Consider the following 21721-nt stretch of genomic DNA (forward strand, 5'->3'; position numbering starts at 1 on the left):
GCTGCAGGCTGAGCAGGGGCTTCTGCGGGCTGTCTGCAGCGGCGCGCGCGGTGCCTGCTCGATGGATTGCCGTCCAAGCCGGAGCCAACAAAAAAAAGCTCATGAGTAATCGTGGCTGTTCCTTCCCGTGTTCTGCCTCTCGCTCCTCTCTGCATAGACGGTTCCAATAATGAGAAATCCACTCAAAGAAAATGCCACGAGCAGCTTGGCCAACCGGTGGCCGGTGACTAATGGGGCTGGCGTTGCTCATGGTGCCGCTTCCGACGAGCCGACAGCAGGTCCCAGCGTACCCCTTTGGCGTTAAAAGGAAAGGGAAGCTGCCTGGGGACGTGCTTCCCTCCTTCACTGGGCTTTGTAAGGAGAAACCCAGCGGGACGATGGGCAGCTGCATTCTGCACAGCAGAGAGGGTGCTGCTAGGGGCAGCGCCAGCAGCTCCCCCGGGTTTTCAAGCTTTGCTGTGTGTTTTTTTTTTGTTTTTATTTTTCTTCCTGTTCTCCCGGGATGTCCCTGTGTGGGATGAGACCAGTCGCAGGAGGAGCTGCAGCCCACCTAACTCCTGCTGCCGGGGCTTCCGCCAGCACTGAGGGTGTCGGGTGCTGCCCAGCAGCATCTCTTTTGACCTGAATTTTAGCCGATGGCCGTCGTTATTTATAGAGCCGTGTGGGCTCCTCACACCAGAAACCCGGCTTGGTTTTCCGAGCTTGCTTCTTCCTAACCACCCCCCCGCCTCTTGCTGGGGCACGGCTGCATTTTGGTGCTTACAGGCTAAAAGTGGATTTAGGTAGCGTGAAAGCATCAGGAATTTCCGAAAATAGCCCTGTGCTAGCAGCAAGGTGTCTGCAGGCATCACAACAGCAGGTCGCGCCTGCCGAGGTGTTCCTCGCAGCTGGAATTTAAGCTCACGGAGCCTTGCTCGTGGCTCTTGCCTCCAGCCTCGGAGACATAACGTGAGGCTTTGCCCCTGGGCAGCGCTTACCGGAGGGGTGTGGTGCTAATTGGACTATGAAAACTGGTTAATTGAGCTCTGATTGAAACGGGGTCTTATCTAGACTGCAAACCTTTTGATCGAGGACAGCCGAAGGGTGGGATTTTTTTCAGCTCTGGATTTGGTTCGCCTTGTAAATATGCTGTGCGTTGGCTTGGCTTTTTTTTCTCTGAGGGAAATCAAAGCGAAGTTGTTGCAATGGCTCAGTAGGAAAATGTAGAGAGGGAAATGTGGTCTTAATGGGATCGGAATAGACCATGCAGCAGGTCTGTGGGATTAAATGTGTGTCGAAACGAGTTAAGGCAGGGATGCAGCACGGCGCTACGACAGCCGGGGGTGGGTGCTGGGGGAAGGCAGCGCTCTGCTGGCTCCGGGAGCTCGTTTCTGCCTGTGACACCCCCGGGCATCTTCCCAGGCACCCCAGGGCCAGTTCCAGGTGCGTGGCTGGGTGCCGGAGCGCGAAGGCGAGGCAGCACCCAGCACCGGTGGGCTTAATTTGGGCACGAAATATCTGTTGGAACTCCCCCAGGATGGGAAGCAGGCCCAGTGCTGACCTTCTGCTCCCTCCAGCTGCCTGCTCGTCCTCCTGCCTGCAGCCCTGGGGCTGGGCCGGCCGGCTCCTTGCTGCCAGGGGAGGCTGGAAGGGGACAGGCGCACGCATCGGTCCTGCGGGAAGGGAGTTTTGGTGCCCCGCGCCCCTCTGCTGAGCGTGACACACCGTATTCCTGGTACAAGGAAGGAGAAGCACAAAGGCTTGGGCTCATGCGTTTAGCAAAGTCTGGATTATTGTGAATCATCCGCTGTCCTTATCAGAGCGCTACAGACGGCGTTTGCATCAGTCACAGCACAGCCTGCTCTCGGAGTCGGCGGCAGCGCTCTTCCCGTTTAATTGCCGCAAGCAAGCAGCTATTTGAAGCCCTGTCCCCAAAGAGCAAAAGAGCTTGTCGTTGCACGGAACCCAGCTTTGCAAGATGTGTGGGCTCAGCAAATGTCCCCTGGAAAGGATGCAAACCTACAGGTGTGCACGTATATCACTGCAAGAGGTTGGCTGCGCCGCTCTGCAGCGTGGGGCCGTGGCTGGGCTTGGTGCTAACAAACGGGAGCACCCAGGGGGGTGTTGGTTTAATAGGTTTTTGCCTGGTGCAGTACACCAGTGCATGAAGACGTGGGAGGGGGGAGCTGCAGGTGCTGAACTGCCGCAAGCAGGGCTGGGAGGAGATGTGGCTGCAGCTCCTCGGGGCCATAGCTCCTCCCAAACCAGCATAAGCACGGCTGTGGTCCACGCATCTGTTCTGCTCGGTCCCTCCTGCGCTCTCCGGCATGCCACCAGGTCTTTCTGTCCTTGGGGACACCTCACGTTGCTCCTGCCCTCCAGGAAGGTGCTGCACTGTGCTGTAAAGGTCTTGAGCAGAGCGCGGCGCCCAGCAGATACAGCACGGGTCCAGTGGGAAGGTCTTGCTAAAAACTAGTGCTCTGTGACGAGGTACCCTGGGGAGCTGGCAAAGAGTTGAATTACCTGAGTCTCTGGATTCCTCAGCAATCATGAACACGCTTATTGTGGGGAGAGGCTTGTCCTTGAGCACGCCTGCGTCCGTTCTGCCCACGATGAGCAGCGCGTGCTCTCCCTGCTGCAAAGCCTGTCAGGCCTGGGGAAAAGCAGCTATCCCTGGTGCTTGGTGGAGCTTGGCATGCAAACACAGGAGCAGCTAATGCGCTGAAATTCGGTTTTACAAACTCTACCTTATGTTCTGACCTGCCATATTAATTTTCCAGATGATATGATTGTGGCTTTCGTATTTGAGAGCTCTTTGAAAAATACCACCAAACCGGCACGCCGCTGCTGCCATCTGTCTTCTGAGTGGCTTCTGGGATGCCGTTACTTGCTCTCAGCAGACAATGCTTATTGTCCTATTGAGTTAGGAAGAAAGATCTGCAGGCACTTCTGAAGTATTGTTTTCCATAGGTAACCCTGGGTGTTAAATTCTAGTTGAGGCTGGGGTCGCGTTGAAGTGACCCTCTGTGCAGGTGCTGGGAGTATGTCCCTGGTGACAAGTGCCGGGATCCGACGGTTTTGAAGGAGGTGCCCTCGGGAGGTCTCCAGCACCATCACTCGGAGCCCCCGCCTCCTCCAGCCACCATCCGTGTCCCCCTGCTCTGCCGCCACTTCCTCGCTGCACAAAGCACCGGGAGGCGACGGTGCCCGAACAGGCGGGCACATGGAAGGCGGCGTTGGTTTGGGTGCAAAATGCTCTCCATGCTGCTGCTTCCCCCTCACCGCTCCGTCCCTCGTTTGCAGCCTGGGTCCGGCCGCTCGCTGTCCCCGCAGCTCCCGTGCCGCCGGGCTGGAGGCTGGGGCGCACGGCGGTGGGGCAGCGCTGCAGGATGCAGAGAGCGGTGCTTGCTGTTGCCGTCACGTCTGAAAAGCACGCTGCGGATCAGAGCCCCGACAGCTGGCGCTTAAACCCAAGCTAACTCTGCTCGAAGCTGTGGTACTGGGACAGCACTTGGTGCTTCTCTCCAGAAGTGGTTCCTCGTTGGCGTTTGGAGCTTGGAGCAAATCAAAGGGGGGATGAAGTCAGCTGGGTCGATGCAGTTTGCTCGTCTTTATCTCCGTTTAGTCGGAACGGACACAGTGCTCAGCTTGCACAAGGTATACACCAGTCCCATGCCCGTTCTGGCCATGGTGGCAGTGCTGATGGAGGCACTGAGCGTGTTTAGCACCCAAAGGTGCTGCACTGAGCTCTTGGGCTGGAGTAGGAAACATTTAGGTCATTGGTCCTGCGCACCTTTACAGCACTGCACTGGCAGAAGAAGGGACAGCTGTCTGGAGGTGGCTGTCACAGGTGCGATGTTTTCATCAGAAATCAGCAAGTAAGGGAAGCTTTTTTTATTTTTCCTCTTGTCCTGACAAGTTAATTTGAGCTTCTGTTGGATGCTGGTTCCTCTCAGCTCCTGCATGCCGTCTGCAGGACCCCCAGCTGGAGCAGCTCTCTGCTCTCCTCCCAAACGAGAGGATGCAACGTGCCGGTGCTGAGGGCCGTGGTCCAGGCTGGCTCTGCTGGGCACCCACCCTGAAGCAGTGGGAGAAGAGTGACCGGAAAGAGGAAAGTTTTGCTTCCGGGGTGTAATTTTTTTAACCGAGCAATTTTTATTTTACATTTTTCTCTTCTGTAGAAGTTTCTGGTTCTGTAACCAAGGACTTGGCCTGTCCTCTGAGCAGAACAAAGCTAGTAGGACATAGCAGGGTGCTTTCTGATGAAGAGTTTGTGCAACTTTTTGGGGTCTTTTGATTTAGGCCTCCATGGCACGCAAAAAAAAAAAATCTTGATTTGAAAGACCCGTTTTAATCTTGCTTTGCATTTGCATGTGTTAGTATTTTTTTTTTCCTTGAAGAAAGGGTGATTGCTGTTGTAGACGGGCTTGCAGTTAAGCACCCCCTTTTTAGAGGAGTATTTAACAGCTAGGAAAATACAATTAACAGCGGCGTGGCTTTACAGGTATCTGTTCACTTCTAATTCTTTGCAGATTTTTGTGTTAGAAATGGTGTGGTTTTTACTTAGCAGGTGATCACTAGCACACTGTGTCTGGGTACGTTGGGACAGGAATAGCAACCCTGCTGTAGAAAGGCTGTTCCCACTGCAAGCAGGACCTGGAGGCACACGTGGCCATGAGCTGTGCCTAAGGGGATGCCCTGGAGACACCAGGACCCCGTTCTGCAGCGAGGAGGTGCCCGTCACTGCCTCGTGGCCTTGGTGCATGGATGGCTCCTCCAGACAAATGCACCCAGTGGGGAACCGCCAGTCCCAGGCTGCAGTTCTGTCCTCTGGGGAAGGGGACAGCAAGTAGCAGACTTAAACTGCAAGAAGTTTTAGGTTAACGTGTTGGGACTGCTCGCTAACAGTCAGGATGGTTAAGCTAAAGCCCCGATATTCCCCCTTCTAGTGCCCACCCAGTAAACCCACGACTGCTGGGAAGTGTAAGGACCAAATTTGGCACCTGGGGACAGGAGGGGACGTGACCCAGTCCTGCCTCGCTCTGTGGCTGTCTACTTTGTTCGATACCTGCATCTGCTGAGCAGCGTGAAAATCCAAACAATGGCACAGGCTGTGGGAGTGATTTCAGGCAATTTCGGTGATTTTCAGTGTGAGTGATTTCAGCTGGGGGCAGCTCATGCTGTTGCTCCTTTGGCCAGTGCTTAATAGCAGGAGTTGCCTTTTTTTTTTTTTTTTTTTAAATTTGAGTTGTGGGATGAACCTTTTCACCCCAAGTCATCCCCTACCCTGAGGAACTCTTGCAGGGTGACGGTTGCGTCAGGACTTCTTAACGAAGGTCAGGTCATGGCAGCTTTGGGGTGTCTCAGGGCCATTGCATCAGCTTGCATCTTCTTTGCTACGGCCATAGATCTGTGCCTCACCAGTCCTGTGGCTGGCTAGATTGAGAATTATTCATGGCAGGGAACTTAGGTTTATCTGGAATAATTGAGTAATTAACTCTGTTTAGGTATGTAAAAAGGTTGTGCAATGGCTTGTCTGTCTTCAGGCCTTACATTCTGCAAGAGCATCCGTTACATATTTAATCCATAGCAATAAAAAGACAGAATGCATTCTGCTTTGCTGCATTGGTCCACTCCAGTTTGTTCCCTTGCCCAAGCTGTTCATTCCAGTTGGTTTTCTCCAAAAAAAAAAAAAGTTCATTGGACCGGGACAAACGAGGCATAACTTGGCTGCTTCAGTCTGGAGAGGATGGGAGGCAGAAATGGCTGTTCTGTGGCTCTCTCTGAAAATATTTTGTACTATTTATGTCAGCACCCAGGATTATCTGTATCATTTTAAAAAAATTATGTCCCACCCGGTTTGTAATGAGCAAAACAGCAAAATCAATTGTGTGACATCTGTAGACGGGGCAAAACTTGACGCCTAAAAGGACCTTGAGGTACTCAGGCTCATTGGGTTCGTTCCCTGCACTGCAGGTGCGGCCTCCAGGTGCTGTGCTTGTTGAGGAGCATCCCCAGAGGAACCAAAAACTCGTGGCAAGGCTGCAACAGGGCCTGCTCGGAGCAGCCACGCGGAGCCGTGCAGCAAATGAATGAGGGTTTGTTCCGCACTACCGACAGGAAAGCGGGCTGCTTTTAAGTTAATCTGCTTTCAGGCTGCGTATCGAGAGCAACCCCTGTGCGTTGCAACGGGGGGGAATCATGCTGCTGCATGGGCTCGGCTGCCAGCTTTCCCCTTCGTGCCCAAGGAAACCCGTGCTCTGGGCACTGACACCAGGCCCCTCGCTCTTCCTAGGTTGCTATTTTAGTTCTGTAGAAGTCAAAGAAGTCTCAGGGCCCCAGAGGCTCCCGATGTTGGGATGCGTCGCCGCAGGGTACCGGAGCAGCAGCAAAATGAGGCAAAGCAATCCATTAGGCTTCCCAGGAGTGCGAGGGCTCGTGTCGAGGCCCTGCAGCTGCGGGGCTTGGAGCTGCACTTAAAGCACGTCCATGCTGCAAGCTCACGAGGTGAAACCCTGGGGGGAAAGCTCTGCGCAGCTCCCCGTGAGCACGTGTGGAGGAAAGCGTCCTCCGAGCACATCTGTGCGTCCGAACCTTTCATGTGCTCCCACGGAAGGAGAACAAAGGCTGTCTAAACAGGAGCTAGTGAGGCAGCAAATCGCACAAGAAACATTCGCTAATGAAGTGGAAGGGCTTGTCCCTTTGCCCAGGGCCGTGGCACTGCAGGCGTGCAGGGCTGGGCAGCATCGTGCTGTGACGGGGGCCCCGTGACCAGGGAGGAGAGGCTGGGGGCACCCCGGCAGGATCAGAGTGTAGGGTCTGGCTACAGAAAGGGCTCTGCCACCCGTTAACCCCGACCGGGGCATGGGTTTCTTGCCTTCACCCAGGAGGCAGCGGCTCCCTCAGCGCACTGGCGATGGGGACCTGGCAGGGGGAGCACCACCCTGCCTGTGACGGCAGGTCAAGGTTAGTTGCAAAGCTGTTCGGTGATTTTTTATTTTTATTTATTTTTTTAATTTATGTTTCGCTTAATCTTTGTGTGGTGTGTGGAAGGAGGGCGTGCAGATCCTGTTGTGCACGGGCAGGGGCGGCCGCCCCGGGGACAGAGGGGTGCGCTGTGATGCACACATGCAAGGTCTCCAGCAGCCTTTTTCCTGCCCTGCCTGTATCCCGGCAGCAATCTCCCCGCAGGAGCACATTGCATGCACTCTGCTGCCTTTTCCTCTGCTGTGCGCAGAAGAGATGGCACCCGTTTGTGGTTCCTGGTCGTTTTGAAAGCAGCGGGAGAAGACTCGCTCTCAATTAGTTTGGGGGGTGCTAACTAGAGAAAGAGGCTTTCTTAGGGGAAAATTGGTTAATAAATGACTAATAGGGTGAAATGGCGCTGTCTTACTCTGCAGCTTGGTTCTCTGGACAAATGCAATTTCCCATCTGTTGTTTGCAGTGAAGGAGATGAGTTTTGGGGGTTTGTTCCTGCTCGCCAGCACGGGTTGATTATTTCCTGGCAAGCGCTAGCACAATGATTACCGAGGGCTTCTGTGGCTTCCCCTTCTGGACAGAAGTGCCGAGGAGTGGATTTTATTTGTTTTGATATCTTTGAAGAGAAAGCTGAGCATAAGGTGGCTGTTTTCAGAAGTGCCTCGCTGAGCGATCCCCTTGCCAGTTAAGTGCCTGAACACCCCTAATTGCACGGTCCTTCCGGAGCGCTGCGTCCTTGTGCAAGCATGCTTTACATCTTGACCAGGAAACTTCAGCCCACGTCCCTGTGTGTACTGGCGTGGAGCTGGCATGCGTTTTGGCCCATCTTGAGGCCACGCTGGGACAGCCATCGGCTCCAGCCATGCTGCAGGGGAGCCTGCAGAGACCTTGTCCCCTGCTGCTCTCTTCTCCTTCGTGCCTGCTCCCCTAGGTGGGACCCTGGCTGGTGCTCCACGTTGCAGCCTCCCAGGGGGTGTTTTGCAGGGCTCTTGTCTCACTTGTGTGCAGGTTGTGCACCGATCCAAACAGTGAGAGCTGCTTGCCCTGCTGTGAATAGGTGAGCTCTGGGGTAAGCTGTCCCTGTGCTGCTACAGGAGAAATGGGCAAAATCTTCAGAACAATGTATATATTTGTATTTGTTGTGCTCTCCACCAGCCAGCCTGAGATGGTGCGGGAAGCCTTCTCTGTGTGGTACCATTAGCTTTTCTCGCTTGTCAGGAGCTCTTCCAGGCTTTGCTGAGCTTTCGCTGCTCTCCCCCTGCAATTCCCACCTTCTGCCTGCCCTGCAGCACCCCCAGCCCCCCGCCGTAGCTTGCTGCTCCCCCCCCCCAGCTGGAGGCTGTCGTGTAGTGTTGCCTGTTCTCTTGGATCAGGCTGTTCCTTTAATTGCACGGCGCATAGCTCTGGCAGATTTTGGTGCGATGCTACAAAATGTAAGACGTGCCCCTGGAGAGCTCCTCCAGAGCTGATCCGGGAGGCATTGCAAGGAAGGGACGTTTCGCTGACTCGCTGATTTCTTTAGATGGTGGTTCTTCAGCTGCAGGCTAAGCTGATGAGCTGAAGGCGTGTGAGGACACTCAAGGCATGTCCCTGGCAGCTCTTCAGCTCCAGGAAGAGGCTGGGATGCTGCAGTGTTCCTCCGGGACAGCCAGTAGCACCCATTGATGAACCCCTTCTTCACCCAGTCAGTGATCCCTGGCACTGAGCCTCCCCTCAGGGCGATTAACGCAGTACCTTCGTTACCAAATTACAGCTTTGGCTATTTTTATACCACCCTGGCTCTGGAGGTTCTGGTGCCCAGGAAAGGTGGCGAGGGAGATGGGACCATGGTCTTCAGGCACATCTGCTGGGGGTCGGCTTTGTGAGCTGGGGCTCCTGGAGGCCTGGAGTTGGAAAACTCCTTCCAGAGGCTTGCTGTCTTGTGGTTCCCAAATGCGTTTTTCCAAGATTTCCAAATTTGTAGAATGTTAAATACACATTTTGGACAACTTGGAGCAAACCCACGTTCCTTTCCTTTGCTTGACAATGAACTTGTCCCGTTTTTCAGCTGGCTGTGCACCCAGTTTTCTCATGCCAGGAAAGGAGGGCAGGCTGTGTCTCTCCCTGTCCTGTTCAAAGTGGCCAACCGGCATGGGACCTCTTACTTGAGATCACATGGAAGCTGCTGGTGCCAGCCTAAAATAACCCTTTCAGACAAGTAACTGTGCTCCTGACGTGCCCAATGGCCTCCTGTATGGAGAGCTGTGGCTGCGGGGAGGTGTGAATGGGCAGAGCTGGTCAGGAGCCACCAAGTCTCCCAAATCTCAAATAGTCATCTAATGCTCTCCTGTCCTCGTCCGCTTGTCCAGTAGGACAGCCTTCTGCATCACCTCCAAACGGTCCCGAATAGCCAATCTGTGGTAAAGATGGAATTATTCTTCATTATGGTCCTAAATTTTGGCTCAAAGAGATCATGGGCGTTTGCTTGAAGCCTTTCTGTTTGCAGCTCACTTTAAAGCTCTTGCCCACTGTGAAGGCCGAGCACTGTGCTTAGGAGGCCTTCACGGCCGTGTTGTCTTGCCTCAGGAGATCCAAACAACCTGCGCATCACCAGCCTCTCCTGCTAACAGATCCAGGGGGCAGGCCGTCTCCGCATAACTGCCTAAAAGAGGTGGTGGTAGAATAACGGCGAAAATCCCACGAGCTCAACAAGCCATCTCCGTCATCGTTTCGTATCAAGTCGCTTTTAGTTGGGCGGCTTCCTGGGCGTTGTTCTAGAGGGACTGGTGAACCGCAGTACACAGGGCCGCATGTTGGCCCTCCCTGTGTACCTCTGCAAAGCACCGCTCTCCTGTACCGAGCCCACCTGCAGAGGGTCAGGATTTGGCCCCCCCGTGCATCCCGTCGCACTGGGTGGTTCAAACTTTCAAAGCTGGCGAGATGAGTTTGGGCACTAAATCCCCTAGAGATGAAAGGCCTTATAAGTTTTACCTCCATGAGCCTTGTACCGAGCCCAACAGCATGTGTATAATTTGCTTTAATGGCTAGAAACATCTGCTGTTAAAAATGATGCTTAATATATTTGGCTTCCATTTCCAGTCATTAGTTCTTTTTATGCCTTTTTATGCCTAATTAAGAACCTTTTAGTACCTGATATTGTTTCCTCTGAATGTGCAGCTCTGTCGTAATCAAGTCACTTCTTAATCTTCTCTTTGATAAACTAAAAAGATCAACCTCTTTAATTCTCTCATTTCAGACATTTTCTCCTAAAATTGCTTTTACAGATCCGGTCTATATCTTTTGCAGAGTTGTACTAATGTTTTTTAAATGTCGGTGTTGAACCGTTCACGGTTCTGGAACGGCTCCCTTGGTGCTGGAAGCAGAGGCTGAGCCACCTCCATATTCCCACCTCCAGCTTCGTGCCACCGCATGGAGCCAGCTCGGGTTTGCAGGAAGCAGAGACTCGGCTGCATCCATATTTATTGCTATACCGAACTCTGTGATGTGGTGATATTGCCACAGTGAGATCAGGACCCTACTAGAGAGGCACCTAAGCAGTAGTAAGCCCTTGTTGTCCTCCAGGTCTGCCAGGTAACTACTCTGAAATCCATTTGGCATATTCAGTATTTTATAGGGCTTTTTTTTTTTTTGTCAGCATGTCACTTATTATGAGGTTAAAACACCTTTTGGACATCATGTATATTGCTTCCATTCATTACTAATACCAAATCTGCATTCTTAGCAGAGAATAAAATCAGGTTTGCTTTCCATGACCTATTTTCCCTAAAACCACGTTGACTGGCATATATGCTTGCCCTTCAGTTCTCTGCTGCATGACTCCAGTGTCATCTTTCTGTCTTAGATGGCTGGCTGGCCTGTTCAGGTCATACCCTTGCTGCCTCGGTGTTTAAGCAGAAGACATGCAGTCTTCTAAAATTCCCTCAGTGCACTTTAACATCAGCATGCAGCAGTTTTCTTAGCTCTCTCAGATCTTTTGGATGCAAAATTATTCAGATCTGCCAAATTTAAATATCCTTAGCGCTGGTAGATGTTGTTGAATGTTAGTCTCAATTGCTAATAAGTTGGAAATGCTTCATCCTTGAGATGAGTATTATCCTGCTTCTTTCCAAATGTTTACCAGCAGTAATTATCGCACTTCCACCGTATCTTTCTCATTAGCAGCGTTACCTTCTGCATCCAGTAATGGACCTGTGTCCTTCCTCGGGTAGCCTCTGTCCATGATGCACGTGATAAATCTTTTCTGCTGCTCCCCAACAGACTTTTTCATGAAGTTCCTGTGTTTTCATACGGTTTACGTACTTCACAGCTTCTTGTTTCCATCAGTTGATATTGGTGTGCTGAGCTCTGATAATTTTTGATTTTATATTTCCAATTGTGCCTTTTTTTTTTTGCACAGCAGTCGCCTTCCCTTCTAGCCAGCCTCATTCACTCCCTATTGAGGGATTGGTTCTGTTTCAGAATCATCATTTTGCACTCCAATTTTCTTTGAATTTTTCAGTATTTCTGCAGTCAAATTTTGTCAGCTGAAGGAGACTAGCATGCTCTGCACATCCAGTCCGAGGCTGTTCACGGAAGCATAACTTTGCTTCTTGGTATTTCAGAGTGTAATGGTGACTTCAGCATTCCAGCGATGGGAGCTGGACCTTGAGTTTTCGATCTTTTTAGGTTTTCCTCTTCTCCTTGATGGGTGTTTTCGTTTTGCTGCTTACCCAGACTGTTGGCACTAATGTAGAAGTAGTAGGAAAACTTCTTTCCATATTCCTGCCTCTGTTTCTGTCGTGTTTCCTGTGCATCTTCCACTCCTCCGTGGTTGGTCGGCGGGCAAGAAGGTTAGCATGCAGAGGAAGGTGATGCAAGCCACCTGAGTCGCCCATCATTTCATATGTTTGAGTCTTAATCACCCAGTACTCCGCCAAATCAAGACTTTCAGGGGTTGGGTTACCAACCTTCACTCTTCCAGGATCCTTTCAATTGTCTTTGATCTGCATAGGCCACACGTCGCAGAGAGGCTGGCCAGGCAGTGCGGTAGCCCCACGTGAAGTCACGTCTCAGACATTCACACGGGGAGCCCACCACACCGCTGTATCCCCTCGAGTTTTCTCCTCGGTATTCCACAGCATGTGCTCGCTGAAACACTGGTAACTATCTGGTCACTTCTGTCTGATTGGAACACTTTTTTTTTTCCTGTCTTGGTTGCAAAGCACCATTGATTGTATGCATGTACACATGCAAGTGAGCTTGTAGGCATGCACATGAACCAGGTTTAAGTGGAAAAAGCTTCAATTATCCCATTGTTCCCAAGCCTCTGAGCTCAGGACTGTCCTGGTGGCTTGTCCCTGACCCATACTCTGCTTTTGTGGCCATCAGGAGACGGGGGGACCTCCTGGTGTCAGGGAGCACTTCTGCACGGTGGAGATCTGCTCTTTCCCCACTACCTAGCCCTAGGGTCTTAAAGTGTGGATAAGAAGATTACGCAGAGAGGGAAGATTTGCATTTCTTAGATACTGGGAACTTTGTGGGGGAGAGAGAACCTGAATAGAAAGGATTGGTTCTCCCTTAATCAGAGCTGATGGGGATAGCACGCAAAGCTGATGGGAGTTCAGGAGCCGCTCTCCTGAAATAGCGCAGCGGGGAAAAACGCCGAGGGACAAGAACGCAAAAATAATGTGAGGAGTTCTGCACATCTTCAGTTTGTGGCTCAGAACAGTGATCGCAAAACCACAAGAAGTTATAAAGTCTAATAAATATCAGTGGCTGTAACAGCCCCTTGCGATGTAGCTAAATGGGGAGGATGCGGTTGGGGTGGCTCACGTCGGGTGGTGGTTTGGGCAGCAGGCAGCACCCCTTGCACGTGGTCACACTGCTGAGGGTCTGGAGGGCGGACAGGGTGAGCAGAAGTGACAGGGTTTGGGGCACGGGAGCTCAGCAAGCAGTGGGCATGGCAGAGTGAGAAGAGCTTGGAGCTGATGTGTGACCGCTTCTGTAGGGTGTGGGAAGGAGCTTTGGAGACCCAGGGACGGAAGATGGAGCAGAGTTGGAGAACGCTCTGGTTCTTTTTGGCCCCGTGCTTTGCTTTTCTTGGGGAAATCTTCTGCAAGCAGACCTGGTTATCCTGTGCTATACGTTAATATTTGCATAGCTGCAGAGCATCCCGGGGATTCCTCATATTAGAAGGCTCGCAGCTTTCATACGGCCTCTTTAATTAACTTAATTCAGACATTAGTGTGTCACAGGGAACGTCTCTCAAGGGGGGGAAGTCTTTCATTTATCTCCACTTAGCCAGGGAGCACTACGTTTTTCATTTGCATCCTCTGACTTGTCCTTGTAAGAGTGGGAATTAACCTCTCACTCCCACGCCGGTGTTGTGCCCACCCAGAGGAGCTGATGCATTGTGGAGAAGCTGCTCCTTCTGCCCCCGGTATCCCTGGACCTTCTGCAGGTCCTGTGCTCACCCCGGAGGTGGCCCTGGCTGTTTTCTGGACTGCTTGTAGATGCCATTCGCTTGCCTTGAAGGGCACAGGCTTGGGAGGAGGTTTCATGGGGTTAGGGAGGCCCCAACCAAGAGAAGAAGTGGGCTTCCAGGACCTTCTCCCTCCAGCTTCTGCACCCGCATCCAGAGCCCTCTTCCACCAGGAGAGAGCTGGGGGGACGAAAGCCTTATAGCTAGCAAGAGCTTTGCAGCAGAAGCCTTGGAAGCAAAACAAAGCTAATTAAAGCCTGCTTCAGCACATGCCTGTTATGCTGTAGGTACCTGTGACAGATGGGGTCTGTTCCCCGTGACTGCAAGACACTTGTGCGAAGAACACAGTGCTGAAATGTTTGCTTGTTTGTTTGTTTTTTGGGGGGGAGAGTGATAACTTAGCTACATAGGATTTTGCTTACAGAGCTCGTTAGCCATGACCTGGTGGTGCACGTGCTGGCCGCGCCCTGCTTGCTGACGGTCGCTCACCGCCCCGTGTCCTCTTCTTGCCCCACAGGTGAAGGAATGGTTGTGCCTGAACTGCCAGATGCAGAGGGCGTTGGGGATGGACATGACCACTGCCCCACGCTCCAAAAGCCAGCAGCAGCTGCACTCCCCGTCGCCGTCTCCGTCCCACTCCCCAGCCAAGCTCCCGGCGGGCCAGGAGAAGACCCCGGCACCCACCCAGACAAGCGCCCGTCCTGGTGCCACCACCGCTGCCCCACTGCCTGAGACCCAGAAACCACAGACGGCTGCACCGCAGAGGGAGCAGCATGGCCAGCCAAAAGCCGCCGCTCCTCAGGAAGCGGCAAGGTCCTCCCCGCAGCACCATCAAGCAAAACCTTCCTCCTCTGAGCAGAGAAAGGCGGTGGGAGACCCCAAACCCCCCGCCCCTGGTGCTGGGGCTCCTGAACAACCCCAGGAGGGGCTCACGGGGAAGCTCTTCGGCTTCGGAGCTTCCCTCCTGACCCAGGCGAGCACGCTCATGTCTGTTCAGCCAGAGGCCCCCGCTCCAAGTCAGCAGTCTTCTGGCAAAGTGCCTCCAAAAATCGTCTTCAGTGACGCCAGCAAGGAAGCTGGTCCCAAAGCCCTGGGGGCGCAGAGCCGGGCTGGGGCTGCGCCGGCTGCCAAAGCAGGCAAACCGGAGCCGGGCGTTAAGCCAAAGGAAGTGCCGAAAGCCAGGGTCTTGTGCCCCCTCTGCAAGGCGGAGATCAACGTGGGCTCCGGCGAGCCCCCCAACTACAACGCCTGCACGACCTGCCGGCAGCAGGTGTGCAACATGTGTGGCTTCAACCCGACGCCTCATCTGGTGGAGGTAAGGGGGCTCGCAGGGCTTTCATCGCTCTCTTGTCACTTAAAATGGGGAAAATACAATGCGTTTCCCATCAGAGGCTGGTCCCTGCTGTATGAAGCCCCGGCCTGCGAGCAGCCTCCTGGGGGCAGAAGCAAATGCCAGAGGTGCATGCAAAGCTCAGATCTCCTCACAGTGAAAGCAGTGCCGGGTGTATAGCAATGTCCCGTGTTCTTTGTGTGCTTCCCGTGACCCGAAGCGGTGAGGAGACAAGGCACCGTGAGGCAGGAGGCGCTGGAGGGCGGTGGGGATGGCAATCCCAAAAGTTGGGTGCGGATGGTCACGTGGAGGCAAGGGAGAAGGCTCCACGGGAAAAGAGCCCTGAAAATCGTGAGGGGACGGCTGCTGGGAGAAAAGCCCAGGGAATGTGGGAGGCTGCAGCCGGCACCGTGTCGGTGCCAGGACTGGGCCGGTTTGGTTTGTGAGGGTGGAAGGGACTTGCTGCAAACAGGCTCTGGATCCCCTGGTAAATCTTCACCGGTCTGCAGCGAGGATTTCACAAAAATGTACGGATTTTATACCGATCTCACGTGAGGAGCAGAGCGAGGGGTGGTCGCTGCTCGGGGCACCCCCAGCAATGCTTTCCGCTCCCTGTAGGTATTCAAGGAGTCAGGGGCCAGGGTAAGGAAACAAAAGCCGCTCACCAGGGAGTGTCCTCCTCCTGGTGCTGCAGGTGGATGTCTCGGCCAGGCGGAGCTTGGCAGTGGATGTCCTGCCCCAGATGGTGAGGGCACGAGGGAAGCGGTCTGGGACCCAACAAGAGGGTTTCAAGCCAGCTGAGGACACACGCTGGCCCGTTGGAGTTTGCTGCCCTCTCCAGATCCCCTGCTCTGTGGTGTCTGCGTACGGTGTGAGGGAACAGGCTGTGCACGGCGCTGTTCGGACGCGAGCAGCTGGGTGCTGTGCAGCCCGCTGGGGTGGAGTGCGGGGAGAGGAGGAGGAGGAGGCCGAGGTGGGCTGAGGGCCATCCAGTCCCACCAGCTGTGGTCCGGGAAGTCTCTGAATTGTGGTGCCCGCCCAGAGCATCTTCCAAAGCCCCCGAAAGGAACCTTAACCATCTCCTAGCTGCCTCAGCTCTATAGGAGCATGGTGCAACTGGCGCAGGTGTTCCCATACCTCCCCCTTTGGCAGGAGGGAGGGAGATCTTACAGACCCTTGGAGAAGGCCTTGTCTGAAGTCTAGACCCTCACCTCCTCCTCTACAGGTGATTCAAGACCCTTATGAGAGGGTGCCCGTGGCTTGCTCCTGGAAGTGCTGCATCTAGCAGCCAGCAAGACACACAACCAACACCATCAGCATGTGGAAAAGTTAATGGGAATTTCAAATGGCCAGAAGTAGGATTGCTAATCTTGGCTCCGTTCCACTGTGGATAATTACATTTTATGTCCCTAACTCTTCCCTGCAGTTTCAATTACAGGCAGCAATGTTCTCCCCTTCCCGAAGCTCTGGACGCAGAGGCGTGGAGCAGCACCCCTTTCACGCGACTCCCTTTTCGGCAGAAATGCTCTGCTCCTTCCTACCAGTTTTGTTCTAAAAGGTCGAATCTCAAAGAGGTTTGTGTGGTGAGAATGGGAGCAGCAGCAATCTTCCCAGCACAAAATGACTGCTTTGAAACGGAGCTGTGTGGAAATTGGTGTTACTTTGGATGCTGGGATGAGACCTGCAGCAATAGTGCTCTATGAAAATGAGTTGAAGACTGCTTGGTATGGAGCATGGTATGTTTTTATTAGGCATAATGTGAGCAGAACTAGACTGGGTACCAGTAAAGCACTGCTTCTTCCCTATCCTGAGGATTTTGGTGAGAAAAGGTGTCCAGGCTTTGTGTAGTCCCTTGCGAAGGGCTGAAGCCCAGTCTCGGTGTGCTCTTGGGTAAGGATGAGTTTCCAGGATAAGTTTCAGAAAACGCACACGTGGATGAAATGGCCGTAGCATGCTCCCCTGGACACCCCGTTGTGGCACAGAGCATTACTTTGGGTGTGGGTTGTAGCTGCTGACGTGGTGCTCTCCACAGGTACCATGGAAAGGTGGCTGAGAGGCAGGTAGCCTCTCCCCAGCAGTGGTCTTGGATATCTAGAACGAGAATCTGGCTTAGAGTAGATGGGTTGGCTGATGCAAAATTATTTTTTAAGAGTTGAGGAATAAATGAAACACTTGAGCTGTGAATGTTGTTAAACTTTCTGGAAAAATAAAGGGGGGGGGGAACATTGTAAGATCTTTTAATACTGTCAGGCTTTAGGTTTGCTTGATCTTCTTAGAAAATTGCTCTGTGGTCTTATCCTCTGAGTGGAAGTGTTTTGCCTGCAGCTCGCATGAGCTTGTCCCAAGCTTCAAGATTCGTACACAAATAGCAGAGCTCATTCTTTGAAGTAGCAAGGCTTGATCCATTAATTGCTTTACGAATTAGGACCTTGACTGCAAACTGCTGTTGGAAGTTCTGTGAAAGCTAATGAGGACGTTTGAGCCTGGGTCCGCTGATATTCAGAGGAGCCTGCGTTGAAGGCTGGGCAGCCACGGGCGGTACCCTGCAGCCTGGGCAGAGCCTTCCTCCCTGGCTTCAGACAGTGTGAGTCACACCAAGGCGGAGGAGAAGAAGGCACAGGCTGTTGTGGCCTGGTTTTTGGAGGAAGGATGGAGTTTTGCAGCCAAACAGTGCTAGAAGAACATGTTTTCTGCAAATAGTTGCATCGTCACTGCAGGCTGCTGAGGCTTGGTCACAGTGTCACGGAGCTGGGCTTCCTCACAGAGGTGGGCTGCGTGCATTGGCAGTTTCATTGCAAAACCACATAACCGCTTGGGGGCTGGGGAAAAACCCTAAATAATGTGTCCTTCCTCAAACAGGACACGTGTTTTCACTAACTAGGTCATCTGTACTGCCAGGGGGGCACGGACTAAATTCCACTAAAGGAGACTTCTCCGCAAGTATTAGCTCAAACTGTCACGGCTTAGTGGAGAGCATCGCCCAGGCTGAGCCCCCTGCTAGTGGCAGGGCTGGGTGACACGTCTGCGTGCATGGGGACCCTGAGACCTCAGGTGGGAGCTGAGGGACGTGCCAGCAGCACTGCTTCCTGGCAGAGACCCCAGTTCCATGGTGGCATCACACACGATGCTCGGGACAAACGGCATCACCAGGAGCCCCTTGCCTCTGCCAGGGGCAGTCCCCCAGGGACAGAGTGGCCAGTGAGTGGAGGAGCAGGAGAGGCTTCTGCCCCTATCTGCAGCCCCCTCAAACTTCTGGTTTCTCTTGGAACCATCACTGCTTACCTGTGATATTTTCAGATCCATCCCACGCCTGATCTACAGATGGAGCCGGAGGCTCTGGGTCCCTGTCGTCCCCTCCCACCCTCTGCTGTGGCACAGCAAAGCTGCATCTCCCCAGTGATTCATTCAGCTGAGTGCATTCAAACCTAACGAAAGATTAAAAAAAAAAAAAGTAAAAATGCTGTTTTCTGTGGAGTCATCAGCTGAGTTGCATAGGTGCTTAGCCACTGAAGGAACTGGTTCCCTTCATTTCCAGGTGGTATGAGGTGAGAAAAGGAACGAGCGGGCAAGGTTCTTTTCCCCAGATCACATCATTATGTACGGGGCTGGGGCTGCCTCTGTTGTCACTGTCTATGCTGGAAGCTCTTCTGCTCACGTTTGTCATGGGCCAGTAGGTATTTCAGTCATTGTTGCTAAGCTGTGGTTGCTCTCATTAAACCTGGGTGAGAAGCCACCACAGCTTTTGGATGTGTTGGGACCCGGCCATTGAATTAGTGCCGCTCTTTCATCCGCCAACAAAAGATTTTTGATGGTGTTAGAAGGCTGCAAAGGTCAGGGCTGCGTGTCTTCCATAAAAGCCTTGCATTTGTATACAGCTCTCCTCCTTGCCTGTATCCAGAGGCAGGTTTCTTATGCAGATCTCGAAGGCGACTTGAGCTTTCCTCCTTGGTTTTGTGCTGGCGTAGCTCGGTCTGGCTGCGAGCACCTGGCCAGAGCTGCTGCGGGATGCGCTGTGTGGCCCGTCCTCTCGCAGGACCTTGAGCCTTAGCGAGCTTCGGGGCACGGTCGGAAGGTGATGGTGAGGACTGAGAGCCTAGGGCTCTTGAGGAGGTAGGCCTGAAGTTCAGGCACAAGCATGGCATTGTGGCAGCACATCCCAGGAGAAGGGGTGGGCTGTGGCGGCCTGTGGGCACCAGAGGCTGTGGCTGACCAGTGGACAGAAGGAGCTATAGTGGTGAGGGAGCCCAAATGTGCACTGTCCAGTTGTCTTGCTTGCCCTGCTATACGTTACACAGCTTTAAATAAGTCATTTACGTGACTTACCAGAAGTACGGGTGCCTGGAGCTTCCTCCCACCTCGTCATGCTTCCCCCAGGAGCCTGGCTGCTGGCTCCAGCTCGTGGTGGTCTGCCCACCAAGTCGGAGCTGGCACTTTTGGGCGCTCCCCCTTGCCCCAGCCTGGTGGTGTGCAGGTAGGAAAGAGGTTTCCATTGCAGGCAGGCAGACGCAGGGCCGTTTTGCTAGGATTTAAGGCATCCTGCCTTAAATCAGCGCCTGCTATGGATGCAAGTGATGTGGCAAGAGCTGGCCTGGAGCGTGATTGCCCCGCGCTGCGTGATGCGTTCCCAGTAACCCCAGCTGACCCCAATTGACTCCGGTGGTTTTGTGTTAAGGAACAAATGAAGTGCGCATGTTGTGCCACTAAATGAGCGTGGCAGGATGCCCCTTTGCCTAATTAACCAGCCTGAAACAGGAGCTGGGACACGTCTCGTCCGAGGCTGCTGCTGCTGCTCCCCAGCACAAGGCTGGGACCTCTGACAGTGCCGTGCCTCCGCGGGGCCCTCTCACGGAGTCGTGTCCCTGCCACACAGCATCTGCATCCTGACAGGAATTGGCATTTATTTTTGTGCTTTAATGTGTTATAAAAGGATGCTTTTCATAATGCTCAGGGTGTGCCGTCCATCTCCCAGCCCGGTGTCAGCAAATTTCTTGTTTCTCTGTCCTTGCTACAGCTAAAGAAAAACTAGGGGCGACGTGCTTGTCTCCTTCGTGGGACACATTCCCTTGTGGCTGGTCTTTGCGGGCAGGTGTTGGCGTTACAAGGAGCATTCGGGTGGAAAGGGGGAGAAGAGTGGTGGCGGGGAGTGCCGGGCTGCTGCCGTGCTGCAGGTGGGAGCCGCCAGCCACAGCTCCGTGCCTGGGGCCTCCCGGCCCCTTCCAGGGCACCCGTGCTGTCAGGGGGAGGCAGTCAGCCCCTAGCTCCTGGCTGAAGAGGATTAGCGGGGCTGAGGGAACGCTGCCAGCTCCGTGCTGTCCCCTGGCCCTGGGGTTGCCCAGGAAGAGCCGGTGGGAGCAGGCCCCGGGTGGTGCCGGCAGCGCCGCGGGTGGGGAGGGTTCAGGCCCGATGTGCCCTCGTGTGGGCCCGACGGCCCCCAGCCGCCCCCTGAGCGGGGACGGCGGCTCAAGGTTCGTGCACGTCCGTTTCTGACAGAACCCGGGGTCTTCTCTTCCTCCTGTGGCTCCCGATGTAGCAGGGAGCAGCTGTCGTCCGTCCCCGTGACGGGTGCCCCTCTGGGGCTGTTTTTCTCCTTAAATCATGCATCCTGGTGGTGACAGCTTGGCAGGGCAGCAGCTGCGCAGGGTCCCATGACTGCAGATTTTAAAACTTTCTTAATTTTTATTTCATTCCTCATTAGGACAGCCCTTTTGCTAAGTAGGTCCATGCCATTCAGCAGCGTACGTGGCTGCGGCCGCTTTTGGGGAGACACCGTGCTCTTGCTGCATTTTTTAGCTGTTATCTCCCGGCTGAGTTCTGACAACGGGCTCAAAGCATGGGCGAGCGGCGTCACCTTGCCACAATTTTGTACCCCACCCCAAGAAACTGCAAGTTACTGCAGGGCTGGGAGCTTGCCGTAGGACTGAGAGCCAGTGCCAGGCTGCAAGTAATCAGGTCAGCCACCTGAACTGAAGGCAAAACGAGAGAGCCGTCTATGACAGCACGATGTGGAAGTCGGCTTTGCCTGCGTGAGCCTGCAAATCCCTTTACGAATGGGTAATTAACAGCTTGCTGTGACTCAGGAGTTTTCCCTACTGCTTAACATGCTGTAATTAACCCAGCCTGCCCGGGTCCTGCTGCCTGGACCCAACGGGGAAAGCACAGGGCTGAAGTCGGGCTGAGTTTTGGTTATGGTGTATGACCAAGCAAATTGGGTTGAATTAAGAGCAGAGTCCCAAAATGGACCTCGCTACTGCTTTCTCTGCAGAATCCCTGGAGACGTGTCTGCTGCAGACACTGGTCTTCTGCTGGCCGTGTCTTTCTGAGCTTCCAGAACCAGTTGCAGATGCTGAGCTTCTTGTTGCTGAACCTGCTGTCAGCTTGTGGCCACTTGGAAAATCATCTCAAGAACTGCTGTGCCTTTACTCAGGAAAAGCAACAGAGTCACGGATTCATTTCCTCCCTTAGGAGCAATTATATTATTAATAGACAGATGTCATCTGTGTGCTAACCCTTCTGATGAGTGCTTTGGAGGAAGCCGCTGCCTACGCGTGCAGGTTGTTTTCAGTGGAAAAAAAAAAAAAACACTGAAAAAAAGCAAACTATGTATAAAAGCAAACTATGTATTCCTGGGGTGACAGTGGGGCAGGGGACTTGCGTTTGCAGGCGGTGCCTGCGGAGCCTGGGCTCACAGGGGTCTTCTGTGGAGCCATCCCAGCCACTGAAGCCCTAAGAAGCAGCTCCACCGTTTCCTGCTTCAGCCCAGGCTGGGGAGACAACGGGTGCGCTCCCAGCACGTGCAGGACATCTGAGCAGAAGGTAGGCTTAGTGCCACCTCCGGAGTCTCCTAAGAGATTTGCTGGAGTTTGAGCTTGAGCGAGAAGCCAGCTTGCTTCCCTCGCTCGTGCTGGCAGTGGTACCGCACGGCGATGCTGCCGCTGCGTCCCAAGGGGCAACTTGACCCCTGCTGCCAAGTGGTG

At 53.6% G+C, this 21721-nt stretch overlaps 1 protein-coding gene across 6 annotated transcripts in view; it reads left to right on the top strand.

Moving 5' to 3' along the window:
• The window catches only part of BSN (bassoon presynaptic cytomatrix protein), a 75123-nt gene that overhangs the window by 21741 nt on the left and 31661 nt on the right, over positions 1–21721 (top strand). For all 6 annotated transcript variants that reach the window (XM_067003288.1, XM_067003289.1, XM_067003290.1 and 3 more), the window contains one exon: positions 13935–14732. In XM_067003288.1, the coding sequence (XP_066859389.1) occupies positions 13935–14732 (798 nt within the window). The remainder of the gene's footprint in view (positions 1–13934; positions 14733–21721) is intronic.

This window comes from Anser cygnoides, chromosome 10 (assembly GCF_040182565.1).
Source record: "Anser cygnoides isolate HZ-2024a breed goose chromosome 10, Taihu_goose_T2T_genome, whole genome shotgun sequence".
Classification (NCBI taxonomy): domain Eukaryota; kingdom Metazoa; phylum Chordata; class Aves; order Anseriformes; family Anatidae; genus Anser; species Anser cygnoides.